The following is a 14,438-nucleotide window of genomic DNA, read 5'->3' as shown; positions in this document are numbered from 1 at the left end:
CCAGCCACCGATTCACATTTCCGAGGCACTTTATATCCGACGACGTCGATGACGTTCGAACGACGTAAATGTTATCTTCTTGCAGAATTGCGTTATTGGACGTTTCACCCACGCCCCGCGGCCCCCGCGCAAAGAGTAAATTTTCTTCTCAAGGGGATAGGAATCGCAGTCGCGATACGACGTGGGAAATTTAACGAGGCGATTGATCAATGAGAAATTGTATAGTATTCATTTTAACATTTATACATCGTTGTATTGGATGTAATGTAATATCTCTGATCTTCGCGATATAAAAAAAGTTTCATGCTTACGCTATCTTGAGACCAGCAATGGAATTCTCTAGAAGCTTGAAAATGGAAGATAAAGACAAAGATCGATTAGAACGTATCGCGTTAACATTATAATATTGAAACACGCGCATCAATATTGACACATTAAAGTTACCTTCAAGTCCCAAACTACGAGTTGTCCGTCTAAACTGCTCGTGCTAAATTCACGATCGGATACCCGACGAATGCAGTTGATCGTGTTTTGATGCACGCTATCCAGAGCATTGTCGTTCGTCTCGTTCCTCGCTTGTCGATCCAGCGACTGGAACTTTCGCATAGCGGATAATCCGGCAATCTCCTTTTTTTGCGTGTTGTCCAACTTGGAAACGAAATATATTTGTCCGTTGTCATCTATCGAGTACAACATTGGCATACAGCTATGCCCCTACAAGATAGAGAAAGAGTCACCGATAAATATTTTCAACGATCGATATATCTCGGGTTAAATATGATCTCAAGGGTCGTATCGCTCTCTTACAGCGGCAACAATGTTATTAGAACCTATCCAAATGCAACTTAAAAACGGTAAATGCTCCGTGTACAGTCTCGTAACTGCGTTTCCTTTAGTGGCGTCAGCGACGCATATAGACGAGTTGTGCGCCACCCAACAGATTTTATTGCCACATGGGCTGAACGCTACCAAATGTATCCAGCCACCTAAACAGCAGCGATAATTTTATATCCGTACATTAGACGCGTTTCACGCACAAACGATATAAATAATAATTAATATACATATATAACGGAATAAAAGCCGATCGAGTTTTACCTCCGTTGGGCGTATTAGGAAACTCCGCCAACAACGTTCCTAAGGTATTGCTCTGTCCCCAAGGACCAGTACCAGGAGCATCCTCCATATCACTGATAAACGCGCTGAAGACCCGGACCTTGTAGTCCGTCGACCCAGCGACCAGAACCTTGTTGTCCGGGTGCCAGTCGACGGTGGTTACCGTAGATCTCAACGGACGCTTAATATGTTTACATAACCACCAATTATTCTCCGACACAAAGTAACAAACAGCTATAACTCGTCCTCCAGAGCCCACGGCAAATTTATTTTCTGCAATGGTAGTACGGAGCTTCGTATAGAGCGTTGGCAAGTTTGGAGTGAATTTTTTTTTTTTCAACGTACGTACGACGTACCTAGAGGAGACCATTTTACACAAGTGGCGGCTCGATTTATTCGCAAGAGAACCCAAGCGGGATCCCACTTGCCGTCCTCTTTCCGAGTCCATACATAGGCGTTCTTGTCGGCGGAACAGGTGACTATGCGATTAGTCTTTGGCGCCCAGTCGATTCCCATGACAGCCATATGATGTTCCTCCAAAGTCTCCAGCAACTTCCATCCAGACGAAGTACGTTTGTGCACTTGGATCTCATTGTTGTTGGGGCATACGGCAACCTCTGCGTTGCGAAAAACGGCTCGATTATCTCATGCTTCTTCTAATTAAATCCAACGTGAAAATCTAGCGATACAGCGTATAGCGTTAGAGGGGGAAAAGGTGGTCTTCCGTACCAGTTTTATCTCTGTTCCATGCGTGACAGCTGATGGCATCGACCCCCAAGTTGTAAACCTCCGTCATTTCGCGCTTGCCACTTGTAAAAGAAGACGTTTCAGGTCTCAGGTCTTGGGACGATCGCGTGGACGCGCGCTCGAGACCGAGAAGGGCAGTGGCGATGAATAATCGGCGGACACTCGGGGCGAGCGCGGGCTCGGCGGGCTCGACGGGCGCGGTCGCCGATTAAACTTTACGGAACGAGGCGTTCCGTTCGAGCGATCGTGCGTACCGGCAACGCACACGGAAATTCGCGGACTCTGGTCAGTCTACACGAATTTCCCCGGCCTCTCCTGACGGTCGCGAAACACGCCCCTCTGCACACCGGAATTGACGGTTCATCCGTAGATAGCGGGTTATCTATCTTCTTTTTGTGCGTGAGGTTATGTTCTCCCGGATATACGTCGTCCTACAGACGCGCCGTGCGCCGTGCGCCGCACCGTTCGCGGGCGTTCGGTGTTAGGGTGCCTCCCCATGCAGGACGGAATCTCGGAATCATTCTGATTGGTTAGCCTCATGGGACTAACCAATCATAATGATTCCGAGATTCCGTTTTCCGAGATTCCGTCTTGCATGGGGAGGCACCCTAATTCGGTATCCGGCTCTCGCGCTGCTAACGATCTCTGTCGAGCGTCACCCGAAACAAAAAGCTAGAGAATTTGCAATATTTGCATTGATAACCACTGTCTTTAGGCTTTACACAGTTGGTAATCCTACTACTGTGTACGTGTGTGGTGTGTGTCTGTGTGTTTGTGTGTTCCTTGAGCGAAACGAATAAATTTATAAAAAGAGAAGAAATTGTAATCAAATTTTGTAAGAACGTACGTTGCCGTACGTTGCGGTAGATCGGGTAGATCTCGCGAAGAGTTAACTTACTGAAATTCTCTGCAATTTCATTCAAAAAGGTAAGATATAGAGATATAAACATTATTTTGACCTAGCTAAGAATTCAACAAATCGTGGAGCACTCTACTTCAATCGGAGCTCGGAGCAATTTTTACATTAATAATAACTTCGTAAATAATAACTTCGCATTTTTAAAATTACATTTTGCGCTTTTATTATACATCTATATTATATACATATAAATATAATCGCGAAGAAAATTCAAGTGTCGTCGTCAATGGAGGGCCAGCCGGCCGGCTTATAGGCCCTTATATCATCTATAATACGTTCGATTACGTAGCGTACAGCGTATATTTGCCATTTCGGCGGTTGAAGCTTGTCGCGGCGCGGGCGCGGCTAATTTCTCCTAAATCCTAATAGCAGTAATTGTGGCCGATATATAAACAACTAGCCAACTGCAGTTACGTGCACGCATGTGTGCGACGTGCGATTGCAAGAAATTTATTTTTGTGGCGCAAGCCGCGCGCGCTACTGGCTGCGTCGCAAAGCACAAAGCCAGTTTAATCCGTCTCAGCCATTCTATCTCTCGACGTGCCTTGCGTTCCATATAAGCTTAATTCCTTCGCGTAAACGGGATTTTGTAGTAACTTACGATAATTTACTCCGCGTAAACGAGTAATATATCGTAAGTTACTATACAGAAGTAACGCTCGCGCGCGTAAACGTAGTAATAAGGTCGCGTAATGAAATATTTTACACAGTGGATCGACAACCAACGCGCGCCGCGCTTTGAAATGCGATTCCCAATTATACTGCGTGCAGTATTAAAACGCATAATTTAATTGATAACTTTTCTTATTTGCATACATACTTTTTTTAAATCTACTATTTCGTTTTATGTAATTTTTATAAATATAAAAAATAATTTACTGTACAATTTAATTAATATTTTTTAAATGAGACATATTAATCTTTATATTATTGTAATATTAAATACTGTACATATGGATATGTACAATATTTGAGCTGAAATATTTTTATATGTATAAGTAAAACAGATATGTAAAATTTACATATGTGGTATGCAAATTTTGACAAAGAGATAGAGATAGAGAGATTAATTTGTTTAAGGCAAAATAATAATAATAATTTCTTAGTCACTAAATGAAATATTAAATATTTGTTGCGTAATAATGATAATATAAAGTGCATTTTTGCCATTTTCTACAACTCCAAGTTATCAAATTTTTGAATTTGTTAGTTATTAAAATGATATGTATACAGCGGCATATATATATTTTGCTTTACTGTGCAAAGCGGCTTTTTACTCTGCTGGCTCTTTCAAATTAACTTTTAATAGAATTAGCGAAATTCTATTACCACATATAGATAAAAGCTCTCTTGTACCTCGCGGTACATATAAAAAAAGACTTTTTAATATTTAGTATAATGCGACGTAATATGGAGTTATTGTCTCGTTTTAGCGGATAGCTAAACATGGCATTAATGCATGTATTAAATGTATTCCCGCGAAAGTAGTAGTAAAATTTTTTACATAAAATCTCAAATATTTTTCAGAGTGATAGTTATTGATTGAAATAACATTTATTTAATTATCTTGGCTAGGGAATGCAGTTTTGTACCCAAATTAATATTACAGTTTCTTTCTTTCGCGATTGCGATCTTATTGATAAAGAATATATAATCTCTTCATCCTTATTTTCAAGACATAATTCTTATTCTAGTCCTGTGTGAGTGAGTGAGTGAGGGTGTGTGTGTGTGTGTGTGAGTGATATTCTTATTCTAAGAAAGAATAATCTCTCTCTCTCTCTCTCTCTCTCTCTCTCTCTCTCTCTCTCTCTCTCTCTCTCTTCATCCTTATTTTAAAGACACAAATACCATCTTTTCCATTATCCAAATGGCTCTCTATAGTATTGACTTTACGAACGTTGTAACACGGATACAATATTCGATGTGGTCATAGTGAGAGAACCGGAAAACCACCCTCGCCACCGAGAAATCAGTCCCTTGAGAATTGACCGGGTCTGAGTCTGGCAAACAAACTGGTTTATAGACTACACTATGCTACCTTGTACTTCGTACTAAATAATTGCTCTCCAAGAGTGCCAAGTCGTTTTCGAAATCGACTCGTCGAGCTCACGAGATCTTACTCTTTGATATACGATGATAATCTGTATAAATTTAAGCCCAAACAACCTGTTCGATTAAAATAAAAATAGAAAGACAAACAACTGATGCATCATGTAGTGCCAAAGAAAATTGTATACGAATAATATAGCGTTTAGAAATTGTAAATTTAGCTATCAGATTATTTTCAGCCAGAAATTTAAACAAACGCAAATTTTCATATTCTTGAATTGTGATATTTTCGAATTTAAACTAACAAAAATATAAATGTCTCTTACATTACATGTATGTACCGATTATAAATGCATTTGACTTGGTAATCTAGTCTAGGCCATATACATTTTTCAAAAATTCTAATATTCGTTTGTTTTGTAAAGGGTCAGACCGTCAGAGTTTTGCAATTGTGAGTGGCATAATCAAAGTTTGATTCCTATTCAATTTTTTCACGTGTAAGGGTGCCGGTTGTTCCAACCTATCGGTAAACTAACTAATAGTTAAATCATATATATGTGTCTTTGTTTTTCCTTTAAATAAAACAAGGATAGACATATGATTTAACTATTAGTTAGTTTATCAATAAATTGGAACAACCGGCCCTAAGTCTTCTTAATCGGTTTTTTACCGTATGTACTATTGTATGCACATACATATACAATTGTACACAAACCTATACATATTTTGCACGAAAAAAAATTCCAAGAGAATTTTTCGATTGCTTTTTTCGATTCCAATTGTTTCGGAGATACAGAAATGCTCGTTACAATTTCCGTGAAATGGAATACATATAAGTTGTAACTTCGGTTATCTACAAGAAACGTAATAGAAAAATAACATCGTGTGTGTGTAATATTTGTAGCTGAATTCTTTATCTCTATTTCTATATAGAGGTTTGTGTTTTCGGATCGATAGCTGCGCGCAGGTTTTTCTCGTGCTTTAGCGATATTTGTCAACTATTTTTAAATAGTTTACATGGTTTAAAAAAATTCCATCTTAATTATATATATGTATAGAATATATATTTTTCAATTAAAATTAAAATAAGATTATAATAGAAAATAGCGAGGAATTTTTATTTATTGTTTTTTTCATCGTATAGATATATACGTTTTCTTGTTTTTACCTTTGTATAATTTAAAAACAATGTTATTCACACATTGTAGAAATCATGACACGTTTTGAAAAATATCAGAGTTCGTCATTTTCGAAAAATATTTCAAGAATATAATTCGTAGATTGCGTGTGCTGATCACGTTTGTAGTTATTTTAATTCTGGTAGGCTATATCGCCACGTCTGTCATGTTCAGATCTCGAGACGAAGCGCTCTCTCTTGTCTCGGTGCTATTTGAGTCTTTGGCGACGCGACGCGACGAGGGCGGAGAGTCGGAGAGGGCGAATCTCATCTCGCTCGGCGAGAAGAAATTTGACAGTAACAGTAGCGAGATGGAAACGTGGGCAGAGATTTAAATTTCATTATCCTCCGTTCGTTAAATTAACTCGGTTCTACTTCTTTGCATCGTTTTTACTCAAATTGCGAATTATCAGATTCCGTCGGCGTCGTAGGCTTCTTTTTTTCTTCGGTCTAATAAAATCGCGCGATAAAATGTGAGAGAACGGCGCGGGCGGCACACATTCCGATTTCCTATTTAAATTATCCTCCGCGCCAGCATCGCTCGTCGAAGGTAACGATGAGCGGGAAAATATGGAACTTCAATTTCCCCTTCTCCTACACGTCAAAGATTCCAGACGATATATCTAATAAAATTTCCGCTAAAATATGCGATCTTGATCCAGTTGTTCGCTCGCGATGCTTTCGTTTTGGGATAGAACGGAAAATTCCTTTACGTAACGTATCGCTCCGGGATGCATGAAACGTCAGAGATGGACAAGAATTTCCGTTATCAATGAAGTTAATAAATATTTTTCAAGTTTTTAATCAATAAATTTTTTATAATAATAATTAGTAATAATTAATAAATATTTCTCAAGTTCTTCAACAAAAATATATATTATAAAAAATTTATTACATCGCGGATATATAATGGATGTCTGGGCGTGTTAAATTGCGTTGTCGCTTTCGTATTTTTGCGTGCATGAAACTGCAAATTCAGCGCTAGAAGATACATTTAGATAAAAGGTAGACCCAACGGACGCACGTTACAGTTTTGCCGTGTGCGTTTGCCACGGTCTTATCGATGCAATCTTTCTCGACCAGCATATGCAGACATTTAGATGCAATGACAAAATTGTATATGGGAAATAATTCCCATGTATTTTCTTTTTTTAACGACTAGCATTACTATCTTTTTCTTCTAATTGTTTGTATATTATGTAGCTTGGACCATTACGTAATATAGATAAACACGTATACGACTTTTAAGTTAAGAGACACATATATTATTAAATTTATGCAGATAAAATAACGTATGGCGTATCGGTCTAATGCTTGCATCAATGCGAAAAACTATCTACATTCTGCAAAATTAACACTAATATGATTGTTTGCTTTATTATTTGATATTAAGTTTGAATTTTGAAACAACATTTTATTATTATCATTTTTATTACACATAAACACGCAAGATCTAATTCAATTCTTAAGTTCGACGCTCAGTTTTTGTTGAGGTTTATGAGTAACAGTTTTGTATCGGTTTAATCACACTGTTTGTGTTATATACGTGAACTTTTCGGCATGCAAATCAGCGATTGAGTTACTTTGACATTGACGTCCTACACCGTCGATACCTATCGTTGGATTGGAAGGATATTTTAGTCGGTGATATATTGAACACGCGCGCGCGCGCATGAAATGTCATCCTCGGCTTGCATATATGGCCATGTACGCGTGTCATGAAAGGAATTTTATCTGATATCGGGTAATAGAGTTCATGTTGAGCTAGGGTATCGAAGGGAGTGATGAGATCGAGAAGGAATGCCCGTCGAGGGATGAAGACGTTTGAAATTACAGATACTACAATCTTATAAAGAAGTTACAATCTTTTATATGAAACTTTATTTCTGACGTATATTTGAGTTCTTTTACTTATATAAATCGAGCATTTTAAAAGTGGTCTAGATTTAAACTTGGTAAATAGCTATCAATTATGCTATTATATGTATCCGGGACAAAAGTCCCGGAAGATTGACAATTTTTAATCGGACATCATTAAAACGTGCACTATCTTGTTATGCACACTTCGTAATTACTACTGAAAGTTGGCTAATATCTCAATACGTAACTTGTGCATTATACGTTTAAAACGTTTAGTCCACTATAGCTGTAGCTTTCGGTATATAGACCAGGGGATGTCTTCACATCTCTCAGGTAGTTATAGAATCTAATATTAGAATCGCTCTAATGCATTTACTGATGTAATCACTGATTTGGCTTTTACGCTAGACCTCACATAGATACTGGTTATGAACGTGCCAAAGAACGGGTCTTATCGCACTAATATGCTCTTATGGGTATATAAGCTATTGCATTCCAATTACAGTTGTATCTCACACGCGACTTATCTTCGATTTAGAATTTATTGGCATTTAAATCACTTTAAGAAACGATTAATTTCCCGAATGCAATGCAAATCTTACTTTACAATCGAAAAATCTTGCGAATACATATAAAAATATACATAAAAATTTACTGATTCATTATAGTTAGCTTGGTTTAATATAATAAAGTAATAAAAACGTTTAGCATATTAACTACACGGTAAAGTATTCACGGAAACTCTGACTTCAGATAATTTTTAAAATATTCCCGGCGTTTTAGTTTTATCTCTTTAAATTATTTTCCTTATCCACACAGATTCAAGACTAAAATAATCTCTTATGCATTCTTTTTTTTTACCACAGGTCATAGCAGCACGGCGTTAATGCAAAACATTTACGGCAAAACATACCTGTTCTCCACGCCCGGCCCGCGCCGCTGTAGTTTCAGAAGCGGAAGCTGAAATTTTTTAGGTAAGTGTTGATCGTTGTAGTTTTAGGGCAAACCGCCATCATGTGCGCCACTAATATTAGTTTTTCGGAATTCGACAAATGAAAAATTCGAATTTGCATTTGTTAAAAAAAATAACACGAAGCAATATGTTTTTATTTTTTTAATATCATTCGGCGTGCATTTTCGCGCTTTTTTTAAAAATAGAATAAACTTATTGAAATTTTTTACGCGGTATTGGTATCGATATGTCAGATGACAAGATAAAATTTGCATAATATGCGGTTGAACGTGCGGGAGAGAACGCGTTGCGAATTATAATTTATCAGAGCTATCCACTTGGTCCGCACGTCAGCCCCGCGCGGCGTCTGATCGTAGCATCGAATGATCTGACGAGATCGATGCATTAAATCGGACACGTATCATCACTAATGCAATGACAACGATAATGAATCTAATAAGTCAATATGACAGCAATAATGCTCAGTGAAATCTTTGTAATCGAACAATGACGGACTGATCGAGCTATTATATCGACGGTAAAATGCCAAAAGTTAGCAACATCTGCACCGCCTAATCACCTATCTGCTAAAGTTCCGGCCAGAAATGGAGCTACGGTAAATTAAGGGAATTTATCTCATCTACGCCTCCATCTTTATCGTTTGCAGACATTAATTCCGAAAATTGCTGTAGTAATTTAGCCGATGTTCTTCGAATGACTCGCCATTGCTAAGTGCGCAGGGAACTTTCCCAACTTCGTCATCCCGATGTTCTTCCTACCCTTTTATTACTTGAGAATTTAGAATTTAAGATCCAAGAGCATTTTGATTTCCTGAAGGCGCGACCAAGTAACGCTTCGCGAACATCTCGTTGCTGGGGGCTATATTATATGAATTAGACGTCGATTCGATAGGTTATTTCTCGCTGGGATATATAGGTTGTTTGACTCTCTACACTGTTAATTTTTTTTGCATTTCTTACATTTTATATATTTTAACTCGGCGAAGTCTTTCCATATCGGGTGTCGTTTTTTTGGCCCACGGTGTTCTATCTCATTTTTTTCTATTAAATTTTCTATTAACGTATTTTATTAATTCTTCGGTTATTAATTCTTTCTATCTATAGAAACTGAACAATTCTTTTGTTCGATAACAATATTAACCCTTGCAGGGTCACATTTATTTTTTGCGTACGTGTAAGCTACACTAAGGGTCTGGAGGACCCAGCCATTTTTCGCTCATTAATTTCGAAAAAATCAACATATTGTAATGTGTTTTTTTTAATCGATCGTAAATCTTCTGCAAATTATGATGGTAATCTCAGAATTTATAAAAAAAATTATTACCAAAAAATACGCATTAAAAAATATAAATGATAGTTTCAAACGTAGTTTTCCAAAATTTCGTTGGGGTTCCTGAAACCCCAGTGGCTTTCGAGGGTTAATTTTGTTATCTAATATATGTAATGTTTGTAATTACGATAAGCTGAGTATTTCAAGTATAATGAAACTCTCTCTCATACACACAACACACACACACAACACACACTCTCTTTTTCTCTCTCTCTCTCTTCTTTCTCTCAGAATACGATCTTGTTCTAACGAATCTGCTCGGTTATAATGAAATGATGTTATCTGCATTCTGGTGCTTTCAAGAAAAAAATGGATAAAGTCAAAGTGCTATTTTAATACCCTAGTTCTTCCATGTGCATTGTGTAATCTCGTATAAGGAATCTTGTTATTACAAAGTATCGTAATCTTAACGTCAGAACTGAATTGCACTGATGATATCAACCAATAAGCGTCTTTATTTGTTGACGTTTCTATTCGAAAAGACCATGCATACGATGTTATATTAAGATTTAAAGTCAAGGATAACATTTTCATTTCCACGCCCCCGCGGCCCCGAATTTGCTGAACGGGTAACGGTTGCGAATGTGTAAGGATGTGGTGTAAGAATACGAAAGGGTGAAAAGAGCCCGCATATAGGTACCGAAGGATATTGCCGGTTCGTATCGAAATCTACGCGCAGCAGTTTCTGAAACTGTTTGTAATTTATTGCGTAAGTATATAACCCGACCAAACCGAAAAAAGCTATTGGTGTGGCCGTCATTGCAGCAATCCGCAGTACCCACGGACGAAATATCCGGTGCGAAATCGTTTTCGCGAAATGCGATTCTTATTCGCTCGCGAGGATTACTTATCGCTTTTCAATCGGCGATTGTTTCTGCAATGAAAAGTGTTGCTGATCGTCGAGAGAGTTTCGTGATACGCGGCGGCGGCGGCGGTTGCGATGAGTGTTATTAACTGAACGAGATATCGCGCGTTCAAGTTAGAAACAGTACCATCAGTGCACCAACTTTTTGATAGCATTTGTCAAAATTATATTAATAAATCGCAAGTAAAGACCACGGTAAAGATGCTAACTCTCTTTAACGATATTAATAAAATGAAATATTTGATCTAAATTCAATATAAAATAATTTAAAAGTGGAAAGTATCTTCTATCTTCAGTAATCACATATAACTGGTAAACTGACCACACATATAGAACTGTGGAAAAATATTTTTAACTATATATTTACAAATAGTCTTTTACTGACAATGAGTGTGTAAGGAAGAATTAGAATTATTTATTGTTAATGTATTACCTTGGCGGGTTTTTTTGCAAACAATGGAATTACAATGAATTATAAAAAATTAATAAAAATTTTCATTTTGTGTCGTTTTACATTTTTAATCTTTAAAATCTGGTTTGGTTTTACAAACGTTGAGTTCCCCTTTTATTTCGCACTCGACACTTACCTAATTGAAAGTGATATTGGGACAGAAGGAAACATATAGAAAAGAGTAAAAAGAATTTGCAAAATTTATAAACCAGTCTTGAAGATTAGGTTTTTAGATTCGTGAAAATGAGATTTTTTCGATTTCTTTTAATTCGTTTCTATTTCTCTCTGAAGATATTTAGACGCGCCACGCAATGCAATCGATTAGGTGCATCTCATATATTCAGTTTATATGCCGAAGCCGCATGAGAAAATAGCATCGTTTTTCTCAGCATGTCAAAATAGACAATCAGTGAAGACTAAATTGAATAGGTTTTACTATGCATCTATTACAATTTAGAAACAATCGCGAAACGGGTCATTTGTGCAGCTATATAAACGGTAAATTCCAAGGTCAAATTTGTACATTCTGCAGCTGATGTTCAACTGCAAATCAACAATGCGCCACTTAATGACTATTAATGACGTGTTTGCTCGCGCTGTTTGCTGCATTTGTATTTTTCTAATTTGCCTGCAATTTGAAAATAATATTACAATATCTCAATCAATTAAGTTACGAAATATTTTTATTGGTCTAAAAGAGAAAAAGAGAAAAAGAGAAAGAGAGAAATGTTGTTAAATTAGCATTAATATATCTCCAGTTCTAGAATCTCTAACTTAATATATTGCAGACTTACACGTACGTACCATGTATACGGTACATGTAACGGAAAATTTAAATTATTGCGGACTCGAGACATCGTCTGATGCCAGTCGTAAATATTGACAGCGCGATATTACAACCAACCAAGAATAATATGCACTCCTATAAGCTACGAGTATAAATCGCTTCCGCGCTTTCGGAATGTGATCAGAATAATTTATATATTACAATGGCGCGAGAGATGCAACCCTGAAAAATGTCTGAAATTGTGTATATCTACGTGTATCTTTGAAAACAATTTCTATTTTTACGTTATATTTTTAGCTTTCTGTCGATTAACGCGTGAATAAAGTAGCGCTAATATGTGATTTTCTTATAATAGTTTTGAAAAAGGATGTCAGAGGTCAGAGGTTGTGGATGTATTTTTTTATTGCATACACTTTATTTGGATTTACTTGGTACGAATCATGCTAGAAATTATAAAGTAGCAACGAAAATATCAACACATAAATTAAATTATACTACTGGTCAAATACGTGCTTGTGATAATTATGATACGTGCTTTTAAAACTTTTTTTTTTGCAAAATTCATAGTGCATGAAAAATCGGATAGTCCAATGTTTTTAGAATCAATCTTATTCTTATATAGCAGAAAATTCTATAATAAAATAGCGCGTTTTTTCGGTAACGATATAGGTATGTATATTTATATGCGCTGCGACAAAGCATTCCTTTAAAAGAAGCTGAATATTTTTTCGATAGGACGCGGATTCTAATAATGGAGCTGTGTGGAGGATAGGACCAATATTGTATTTCGTAAAAGGAGGCATGAGCCGTTCGCAGAGATTCACATTAGTGTAGGTACGCAGTTCCTCAGTAAATACGTGCGGGCATGTTTCTTATAAAATGCTCGCAAGAAATAAATGAGATACTCTAGTTTTTCGTGGAGATGTTGGTGATGTGATAGATATCAAGGACTAAACGTCCGCTGCAGACAGCTAAAGAAGAAAAAAGGAAATAAAAAAGTACGAGGGCAGTAGGGAAGCACTATTGTAGCGAAAATAATTGATTAGCAATAAAGAAAGTCTAACAAGAGCAATGAGGTAATAATTGAATCTCTTGCTTCCAAAAGACCGCGAATTAACATTTCAATTGAGTGAACTAATGCTAATAGGGCATGTCTGTGTTTGTGTGTGTTTCTTCTATGTAATTACAGCAATGTAAAACAAAAAATTATCGCACAAGTAATATAAAAAATGCACGGATTTTCATCTTTAATATATAATTATTTTTAAAAATAATATCAACTAAAATTATTTCTATATAAAAATGTCTCTTTTCACCGAACAAATTTCAGATATACAGATATAGTATATATGTATTAAGTAGTAATATAATACATTATTTTTTATAAGATTAGGTGCATGAAAAAAATAAATTAAATTGACGGCTAAAATTTGCATTTAGGAAAAATATGCTAACCATCATGAGAATAAATTGTGAATAAAGAGAATTAATGAAATAGACTGAAATAAATAAAAATATGTTAGTGGACAAGCTTTTTCATTAAACATTTTTTTATTATTAACTGCTGTTAGTATATACTACTCGAATCTTTTTCTTGTTGCCCAAAACTCCGTTAAGAGTTGTTAAGAAATTTCTTATATGTATTTTTTGTGACTGAAATCAAGTGCAGGCACAACTAATTAACGAGCAGCCTGAGTCGTTCGTGTTCCATTACTCTTACAATTAGAATTAGTAATAGTCAACAGTTATGTCGAAGATTTACAAAAACGAAGTATATTGAGATAGATTTACCAAGCCACTATATTTGCAATGAAATAATTAAAAACGCATAAAAACATAATATATATCTTATATTTTTAACTTTAGCCTATATATATTCTACGTTCGTAACACACATAATTGGAGAAAAAAAGATAAAGGAGAAAAAAGAGACGGAAGAGAATATGCGCGTGTATGTATTTGTGAGTGAATATTTCCTTGGTACAGTTCTCTATATCTTTAGAATATTGGAAAAAGATTGTTAGCGGATATTATAATATAAGTTTAAAATCTAATTTTTATTCGTTGGAACGATACACCTACATTATTTCGCGATCTGTCGCTCTGCTGGCCTGATACTTCATCATTCCTCTATTTAATCTTTTACTGCTGTGCGAACGCGTAAC

The 14,438-nt window shown here is 36.3% G+C and overlaps 1 protein-coding gene and 1 long non-coding RNA gene across 3 annotated transcripts in view; one reads left to right on the top strand and one right to left on the bottom strand.

The window, feature by feature from the left end:
* Positions 1-206: 206 nt before the first annotated feature.
* Positions 207-2,359, bottom strand: Arpc1 (Actin-related protein 2/3 complex, subunit 1A). The gene is made up of 6 exons (XM_077415144.1): positions 1,846-2,359; positions 1,473-1,733; positions 1,099-1,389; positions 808-986; positions 445-714; positions 207-346 (listed from the first exon to the last, which is right to left on the bottom strand). The coding sequence occupies exons 1-6, from the start codon at positions 1,910-1,912 to the stop codon at positions 308-310; spliced, it is 1,107 nt and encodes a 368-aa protein (XP_077271270.1). The 5' UTR covers positions 1,913-2,359; the 3' UTR covers positions 207-307.
* Positions 2,360-2,626: 267 nt separating this feature from the next.
* LOC143902348 (uncharacterized) overlaps positions 2,627-14,438 on the top strand; it is a 149,104-nt gene continuing 137,292 nt past the window's right edge. For both annotated transcript variants that reach the window (XR_013258338.1, XR_013258337.1), the window contains exons 1-2: positions 2,627-2,790; positions 8,735-8,842. This is a non-coding gene — a long non-coding RNA (uncharacterized LOC143902348). The remainder of the gene's footprint in view (positions 2,791-8,734; positions 8,843-14,438) is intronic.

The sequence above is a fragment of the Temnothorax americanus genome, unplaced genomic scaffold, assembly GCF_048541705.1.
Source record: "Temnothorax americanus isolate GAGA-0224 unplaced genomic scaffold, ASM4854170v1 Scaffold4, whole genome shotgun sequence".
NCBI classification, from domain to species: Eukaryota; Metazoa; Arthropoda; class Insecta; order Hymenoptera; family Formicidae; genus Temnothorax; species Temnothorax americanus.
The sequence above is the reverse complement of the archived record's forward strand: the minus strand, read 5'-3'. Positions and strand labels throughout refer to the sequence as shown.

Excerpts from the sequence above, each read along its gene's own strand:
- Arpc1 (XM_077415144.1), bottom strand. The coding sequence starts at position 1,912 with ATGACGGAGGTTTACAACTTGGGGGTCGATGCCATCAGCTGTCACGCA. Across the intron at positions 1,734-1,845 it reads ATGGAACAGAGATAAAACTG|AGGTTGCCGTATGCCCCAAC; the intron begins GTACGGAAGACC and ends TTCGCAACGCAG. Across the intron at positions 987-1,098 it reads TCCTAATACGCCCAACGGAG|GTGGCTGGATACATTTGGTA; the intron begins GTAAAACTCGAT and ends GCTGCTGTTTAG.